The sequence below is a fragment of the Cajanus cajan genome, chromosome 8, assembly GCF_000230855.2.
Source record: "Cajanus cajan strain Asha chromosome 8, NIPB_CcT2T_4, whole genome shotgun sequence".
Lineage (NCBI taxonomy): Eukaryota > Viridiplantae > Streptophyta > Magnoliopsida > Fabales > Fabaceae > Cajanus > Cajanus cajan.
In genome coordinates, this window is record NC_138524.1 from 13572734 (window position 1) to 13582110 (window position 9377).

Consider the following 9377-nt stretch of genomic DNA (forward strand, 5'->3'; position numbering starts at 1 on the left):
TTTTGATGATTCCAACCTCAATTTCCAAATAAACCCTTATTGAGTGTGGTCTACATGGAAAACATAGATTGATTTTTTTTTGACTCAATGTCTCTTAAGATCTTATCTTATATAGAAGTTTGTGTCTTAAATTCTAAAGAAAATTTATTAAGTCAATTCCACATTCACATCTTTTTTATTAATTAAACTATACAAGTGTCTCAATCTAATATATATTTTTATGTTTCAATTTCATATTGATACATAAACTCTCTATAATTTTACTTCTATCTTCAAGATAAGATTATACTAGATTCTCTATTTATCATAACTATTTTGTAGGCATGATAATTATTCATCTCCAAAGTTTTTCAATTTCATCATTAATAATCTTACTAAAGGAGTATAAGCTACCTTGAAATTAGATACTTTTAGTACTCCATTATGAGGTTGACTACAGAGCAGTTTCATTTCAAAGTTATTGTTTAACTAAAATCTCATTATTAACACTTCATAATAAGTGTTGTATAAGAAAAAAAATGTCTCAAAATAAGTATTATTTTAATATTAATTTTTAATACAATATAATATTATTTATTTATTTATACATCTAATGATATACTTTTTACTTATATAGAAAACTTCATATGATAACCAAAATTCTGAAGGAAAAAAAAAAGTTGGAAAAAGGAAAACTGTTGTAGTGAAAATCTTTGGGCAACGTGGAGAAACAATACCAGAAAATCGAATTTGGCGGTTAACAATTGCAGTATTGAAAAGAAAACAAAAGAAAACGAAAACCCCATAAAAATTCAAACTTTGCGCTTTGCGCATGAAGCCATGTCACTGCAAGCTCTGAAGGAATCTCTGCGACGTTGCTCAACCCAAAATCCCTCTTCCTTTTCTTCTTCTTCTTCTTCTTCAATTTCCCAAACACTAACAGACCCCAATTCAATTCTTCGCGACAGCGATTCCCTCTTCCCAATCCCTAGAAAACCCCCTAAATCCTCTCTCTCCCACCAGCTTCGCCGTCTTTACGAATCCCCTCTTCAACCCCACAACCCACTTACCCAAACACACTCCAAAACCCTACAAAAACCAGAAGAAGAAGAAGAAGAAGAAGAGATTAAGAGAAAGCAATTCGCTTCACCCAAATTGCCACACTTTCAAATTGATCACACCGGACCCTTTGAGCCTCTGCTGCTGTCTTCACAAGGACAACTTCCTGTGGTTCAGGTCGCTAATTCTTCATTCCCTGTAATTAGGATTCAGCACAGTCACCAAATTTGACCTCCACCTTTGGATGAAGATCAGACGGCTCATGTTTTATCTTGGTAGATACAAATTGAAACATTCGTCCAATTTGTACCGTCTGATCTTCGTTCAACGGAGACGAATTATGGTGTGTGACTGCAGGGAGTCTGTTTGTAATTATAACAGTTGTGCACGGGATGATTGGATTCCATTTAAAGATGAATATGGTGTTTATGGTACTGGATGGATTGCACAATGTTTGTAAATTTATTAAATGCTCTGGTTTTTATAGAAATTATTGTTTGTGGTTAGCATAATGCCCTAGATTGTTTTAGCTTAATTAGAGGTCTCGAATTTGAGTTTTGGTATAAAATTGTGTTAAATACTCGGAGGGAGAGTTTTATTGTTAATAGTGGTCTTGGAGTGCCTTTGGTGGAGGATACTTGTAGTCTATACTAAAAAGATGTTTAGCATTTGTGAATTGAATGATTTTTGAATTTTGGATAGATGCTGTAACTTGAAAGTGCTGAAATTTAAAACAAGATTGAATGTTGTTGTGAACTGTTGTTGGCTGTTTCAGGTTCCTGCATCTATAAATTGTAGACTGCTTGAGCATCAAAGAGAGGGGGTGAAGTTTTTGTATGGTTTGTACAAAAACAATCATGGAGGCATACTTGGAGATGACATGTGAGTTGCAAATTATATCCTCCTACCTTCTCTGTTTGGCCTCTCTTGGCTTGCAGCATCTTTCTGTCTTCTTGAATTTATATTCTTTTTGTTATTTGGATACTCCCTTCAGTTATATTAGTTTTATACATGTTGTATGGATACATGATGACTTGTGTGTCTGACAAATTAGCTTGTTCTGGAATTCTCAATCTCATTCTCAAGCACAACATGACTTTTAGTTTTGCGTAATTTTGAAAATTCTAACGGATGGAGTTTTATTTTATAAAACAGTTATGGTGACTTTTTTTCCTGCTATTTTGGGCTACATGCTTACAAAAATATGCTTTTGGAACTCTTGACAACCCTGTTATGCTAAACTTACCATGGTACATGCTATTAGGGCATGTAGTGGTTTCTATTTAACCCCCTATGGTTTTATTTTTATAACATAACCCCCTTGATTTTTTATTTTAAGTGAAATGTTATATTTTTGGGTAAAGAAACTGAACACGAGACATTTTCACACCAATATCCTTAGCATTTCAAAAACATTTTTTTTCTTGAAGTTTGTATATTTATCTCTTAATCCTTTTAATGTTTGGTTTGAAGTGTTTGCTGATTAACTTCCATTTGATTTCATTCAACTGAAAATGTAATTTTTGCATTTAAAACCAAGCTACATGGGGGTTAACTGAGGAAAAAATAAAGGTTAAATTTCTAAATAGTTCAGGGACCTACTTAGTAATTTAGCCAAAAATAAACTTTAGGGAAATAAGTTAAAAACAATTATGTTTGAGAAAAATCCATTGTACCATACTATTATGGGCATGTAATGCTCCTAATACTATTATACTGATCCAACACATGTTCTGATGGAATTCAATGCTCATATATCTGAACTTAATATCTTAAAAGAAAATGTTCATTCAAACTCAGCCTGTATATAAGTTCATTTCTTCACTCCCTAAAAAATACATGACAATAATGTTATATGTATTTCAACTTTCAAGATAAAAAGCTTGAATGTTTCAATTTAACTAAAAAGGTATATAGGTTAATGTTTTAATTTTATTTAATTTTTGGCTCAACTACTTCTTGTTTTAAAATTCTAATGACATTTTAATACCGAGAAATTTCTGTATTCTTCATCTTTATATCTTGAGTTATTCTTTCTGAAAGTTATAGAACCACAAGTTGCGTCTTCTGATCCTATTTGAGCCCTATAAATTTGTGGATTTCCCTTCTGTTTTTTGTCTATATTTTCTGTTGGTATATTTTATAATCATGTTTTTGTGTGAAATTTGGTTCATTTCCTCATGATTTCAGCTGTAAATAGTTAATTGCCAAGTTGAAGTTCATTTTTGAGATATTGAAATTTGAAACAGGGGTCTCGGAAAGACCATTCAAGCAATAGCATTTCTAGCTGCCATCTTTGGTAAAGAAGGACATTCTACTCTAAAGGAAAACTGGGAAGTGAAAAGAGAGCCTGCATTAATAATTTGCCCAACTTCTGTTATCCACAACTGGGAGAGCGAATTCTCTAAGTGGTCTAACTTCAGTGTTTCCATTTATCATGGTGCAAACCGGGATTTGATACATGATAAATTGAGAGCAAATGGAGTGGAGATACTTATTACCAGTTTTGACACATACAGGATTCATGGAAGTTCCTTGTCAGATGTCAACTGGAAAATTGTGATTATTGATGAGGCTCATCGACTTAAGAATGAGAAATCAAAACTCTATAAAGCATGTTTAGAAATTAAAACCCTAAGACGTTATGGTCTCACCGGGACTATAATGCAAAATAAGATCATGGAATTGTTCAATCTCTTTGACTGGGTTGCTCCTGGATCCCTTGGAACACGGGAACACTTTCGTGAGTTCTATGATGAACCACTTAAGCAAGGCCAGAGATCAACTGCTCCTGATAGGTTTGTCCAAATTGCTAATAAGAGAAAACAACACCTTGTGACAGTTCTTCATAAATATATGTTGAGAAGGACAAAGGAAGAGACCATTGGGCATCTTATGATGGGGAAGGAAGATAACATCGTATTTTGTGCAATGAGTGATGTGCAAAAACGTGTTTACAGGAGAATGTTACAGCTTCCTGACATTCAATGCCTTATAAATAAGAACCTGCCTTGTAGTTGTGGTAGCCCTCTTACTCAAGTTGAATGTTGCAAGAGGATAGTACCAGATGGAGTTATTTGGCCTTACCTGCATAGAGATAACCCTGATGGTTGTGATTCATGCCCCTTTTGCCTTGTCCTTCCATGCCTTGTCAAGCTCCAACAGGTTAAATGAGATCTTTGAAGTTTCTTGTCTCTATTTTTTATTATACTTCCTTGCAAAATTTATTGTTAAGAACTACTTTCTTCGTAGCACTGGTCATCTGTTGCAAGTTTATACATTTGTAGGAGTTTCTTCTTTATTATTGTAGGAAAATATTTCTTATGATTCAACTCAACAATTGTAATAGAGAAGAGAAGGGAGGGCAACAGCTTAATGCGAGAAAATATGTTTGTTATCTATAAAGATAAAAGTAGATGATGACAAGGATATCAATGTTCAATTTTAAAAGGATATTGTTTGACAATAAATTTAAAATTTAAATCTTGCACATGAAATTCAAGTGCTCTTAATTACATGATGATGGATGTTGCTCATTTTTCAATGCCACCATAATGCTAGCCTTATATTGACGTTGTGTTACATTGCATAATTATATTAAAAATAGTTCCCTTTTTTTTTTTTTTTTTACCTTTTGCATACAGGTAATTAATTGATCACGATTCCAGATCTGGTTTATGTACAGGATTCTCTATTTTTCACATTGAATTATGTTGAATGAGATGTATGTTTTCTGTGGAAAAATTAATGTATACAAAAGGCTCAGGATTTTATATAAAAGAAGTTTCAAAACCAATGCTTATGCTTACTGATAATATTATAGGGAAAGAGAACTAGTAAGTGAACTGTTGGAGATCTCATCTCAACTAGTAATAAGGCCTAAGTAGTAGTGTATGTAAGTGGGGCGAAATTCACACTAAACTAATCAATTTTGTAAGATTGAGTTATTCCCAAACTCACATTCTAATATGGAATCTAAGTTTATCCTAATGGTTGTTATTGGGTCTATCAGGTCATTATCAGACCATTTGTAGATGTTTAGTTTTGCAAATTTCACATTCAAGATATTTAATTCTTGGTGAGAAGGATCTGTATTAAAAATCTCATATTAACTAGTGATAAGATCAAAGTAGTGTATATAAGTGGGAGGACAACTTTCACTTTAAAAGTAAGTTTTGTGAAGTTGAGTTAGATCTAAACTAACATTCTAAGATGAACCAAGGATATGTCATTTTAATTGCCAATTTCATTAATGCTTTTGTTGTGAGATCCTTAAGGTACGGTTGTACAAGCAGTATTAGTTTTGCAGCAATTATAATCCACACTTAATTTTTGACTGAAAAGTTTGGAGCACCGTTGCCTTTCAGTTCATACTTTGTTTAATGGTCTACTTCCATGAACAAACTTATCAATTCAATTTCAATTACCATGCTCATGATGCTTCTCTACATTATTATGATGTTACTTATTTATGTATCTTTTTGCTAGATAAGCAATCACCTTGAGCTGATTAAGCCAAACCCCAAAGACGACCCCGACAAACAAAGTAAAGATGCGGAGTTTGCAGCTGCTGTGTTTGGCCCTGATATTGATTTAGTGGGTGGAAACACACAAAATGAAAGTTTCATGGGTCTCAGTGATGTGAAACATTGTGGCAAAATGCGAGCACTTGAAAAACTATTATTCTCATGGTTTTCACAGGGTGACAAAGTTCTTTTGTTTAGCTATTCCGTAAGGTGAATAAGTAATATACCCTTCAGATCATGTTTGATGATTTTTCTTGTTGCCTTTAGTTAGATTCCTGCTTTCAAACTCAAACGCATAAGTCTAGCTTGTACTGTAGACAACTTCCTCTTATTTATTTCCTTTATGCCATAATGGTGGTACCAGTCTTAAGATGACCCTAGCACTGAAATTTTGTTGGCATATTAGTAAATGCTCTCTTCATGTGCCTTGTTTTTTTTCTGAAACATATTTTTCTTCTGCTGTTTAACTTTGAGCTACTCTTTCCAGGATGCTGGACATACTAGAGAAATTTCTAATACGAAAAGGCTACTGCTTCTCAAGACTTGATGGGTCCACTCCGACTAATTTACGTCAATCTCTGGTTGATGATTTCAACTCAAGTCCAAGCAAACAAGTATATCAGAAACCTCATAGTTGGTTAAGCATTTTTCCAATTTTATTTTCTAAAGTGTGCTTGTTTATTATTTTAGGTGTTCGTGATATCAACTCGTGCTGGTGGGCTTGGATTGAACCTTGTCAGTGCAAACCGTGTTGTAATATTTGATCCCAACTGGAACCCTGCACAAGACTTACAGGCTCAGGACAGGTCCTTTCGTTATGGACAGAAACGGCATGTCGTGGTGTTCCGTCTTCTTGCAGCTGGTTCTCTTGAAGAACTTGTTTACACACGTCAGGTGTACAAGCAGCAGCTCTCAAACATTGCTGTCTCTGGAAAGATGGAAAAACGATATTTTGAAGGTGTCCAGGTATCAAATTCTGTGTCTTTTTGGTATTGCATTTCTTCATTTGTTCTTTAATATTATTTTTTATCAAATAATTCTAAATAATAGCTACTTCCTTGCAGGACTGCAAGGAGTTTCAAGGAGAGCTTTTCGGGATTTCCAATTTATTTCGAGATTTATCTGATAAGCTATTTACCAGTGAGATCATTGAATTGCATAAAGAACAATGGCATGAAACAGAACAACCGGAAAAAGTAAATCTGTCAGAAGAAACAGGTTCATCGGTATCAGAGTCAGAAACCAGATTATGTGATAAATCTACAAGGGCTGAATCAAGTAAACCAGATCTTGAAGACCTTGGTATGTTTCATATCTCCTAAACCTCATCCACTGAAATTTCTTGTTTTCTTTTATCATAAAGATACTGTCAATGAGAGAAAACAGTTAGGAAGTTAGTGAACTGATAAGTTTATTTCTCTTGGCCTTCTAATATATCATAGGGGCAGACATTTACTAGCAGTGATTTATGTTGGCTGATAATGGACATGTCTTCATATACATAAACATATAAGTAATAAGTAAAACAAAGTGTTTTCTTAGCATTTTATGGAACTTCATATTTCCATTCACACTGTCATCACAAAAAAATAATAGAAATTGGATTGAACAGCTTCAACCCATTGAATCTTTGCTTATGGTGGCACTTGAAATGAGGGAGCAAAGCTTCTGAATCTATCTCTGCTTTTACTTTTGGGAAATGGCATAATGAATTTCCATTTAGTCAACTGATGTTTTGTATGTTTAGGCATTGTCTATGCTCATCGCAATGAAGACATTGTCAACTTCGGACCTGGGATTCAAGGGAAAATAGATACCAGCATCCCTTCAAATGATACTCTAGTCAAGCCAAGCATCTCTTTGGACCACCAAAGAAAAAAAAGACACAAAGTTCCTTTGATTGATGAAAGGAAGAGAGGCCAATATAGGCTCCTTGCTCAGTCTATGGGCATGGGAGAGCTTGCTTTTAGCAAATGGTTACTATCAGCGACACCACTTGAGAGAGAAAAAGTGCTTCTTGACTACAAGAAGAAAAAAAAAGATACCTAATGGTTGAAGGGTGGTTATTAGGGATGGCAAAAGGTCTTCCATGTATTATTACTTACAGAACCATAACATTTATTTGTTGTGTAAATTTTTGTACATACGGATGTATAGTCAGATATTTCTTTTTCACAAATTGAATATGTTAAATTTGTGTTCCAAGCATTGTAACGTTTACATATGATAATCTTGCTGTTATTTCGAGCCTTACGGCATGATGAAATAATTATTTAATAAAAATGGTCTTGAAATAATAATTCAAGGTATATGATTTGAATGAGTTAGATCATTTATACAATAGTTTTCCATGATATTTTTTATAATACTTTTTTATAGTACTATTTTTCTCTATATCTTTATCAAATTAACCATCATATATATGCCTTTTATTTCCCCTTACTATTTTTTGTTATACAGAAAATTATAATAAAAAAAAATTAACCTGGGAATCCAATCAACTCTTCCCAACTACATTTTAGAGGATTGGATTGGACATTTCTTGTTAAGCCAATTATAATTGGTTGGGTCACAATTAATAAGTTTCTGATCATCCAGTTCGACCTAAAATAAGTATTAATAAAGTACTAATTATATATTTGGTTGATACAATTATTAATCGTATAGTATTAGTGTTTGGGAAACATATTAATCATGTTTCATATTAGTATTTTTCGTGCCTTTCCTAAGTGACAAGGATAAAAAGAAAAACGGGTCAAAAGAATGTCATTTCATAATTTTATTGACAATTTTCTTGTGTTAGCATAAATTCAATATTTTCTAATTTTTTATAATGAATTACAAAAAATAAAATAAAATAACTAAGCTGTAAATTAGGAAAATTGATCGACGAAATCTATTAACTAAAGCTTAATCTTAGTATAACTTGGAACAACACATATTTTTAACTTCGACATATATTGACAGTTACAAATCATTTAATTAGAATTAAATTTAGAATAAACATACTTGACAATATAATCATTTGAAAAATAACATAATTCAGATTAATTCAAAATTTTATAATATTTTAATAAATTAACATATTTATCTTAATACAACACGATTTAAGTCGAGCTAGATTAAAAAAAAAAAACAAAAAAAAATACACACAAATATACCCGACCATTTCCATGGTTGAGTTTTACATCAAGTCAAGTCCAATCAAACATACTTTGACTCTTTAATTATAACTTGAATATGTTTGTTTTACTTATAAAATGAGTTTTCTATAATTTTTTATTTACTTTATATTTTTAAAAATTTATAAACATTATTTTTCATCTTTGTAAAATGAATAGATTTTAATTTTAATTCTTGTAAAATATTATCCGTTGATAAATAATAGTGATAAACACCTAAAAAATGCATAGATTTTGAGAGATGAAAAACTAAGATAGGAACGAATAAATTTAGGTGTATTTAAAAAATATATAAAAAATAAGTTATTTCAATAATCAATTATATACATAATTATTTATTGTTATGATCAATTATAATCAAAACAAATTTTTGTTTAAAAAAGCTTGTTGAAAAACGTTTTTGAGATACTTAATTTTGTTTGAATACAAAAAAGAATAATATTATGTAATAAAGAAGCTTTAGAAGAAAAAAAATACCTATTGAAAAATAATAAGTTTCAAATCTCCATATTCATAAAAGAATTAATCACCTATACACTGTCAGTGTAAAAAAATCAATTATAATTGATTTTTTTACACTGACAGTGTATAAGTGATTAACTCTTCATAAAAATAACTTACTTTTCAAGGA

The 9377-nt window shown here is 31.9% G+C and overlaps 1 protein-coding gene across 1 annotated transcript; it reads left to right on the forward strand.

Annotated features, from left to right (window-relative positions):
• Nucleotides 1-704: 704 nt before the first annotated feature.
• On the forward strand, nucleotides 705-7769 carry SWI2 (switch 2). Its single transcript, XM_020382019.3, has 8 exons — nucleotides 705-1215; nucleotides 1814-1920; nucleotides 3288-4203; nucleotides 5527-5774; nucleotides 6052-6178; nucleotides 6255-6530; nucleotides 6629-6866; nucleotides 7312-7769. The coding sequence occupies exons 1-8, from the start codon at nucleotides 820-822 to the stop codon at nucleotides 7611-7613; spliced, it is 2610 nt and encodes an 869-aa protein (XP_020237608.1). The 5' UTR covers nucleotides 705-819; the 3' UTR covers nucleotides 7614-7769.
• Nucleotides 7770-9377: the final 1608 nt, after the last annotated feature.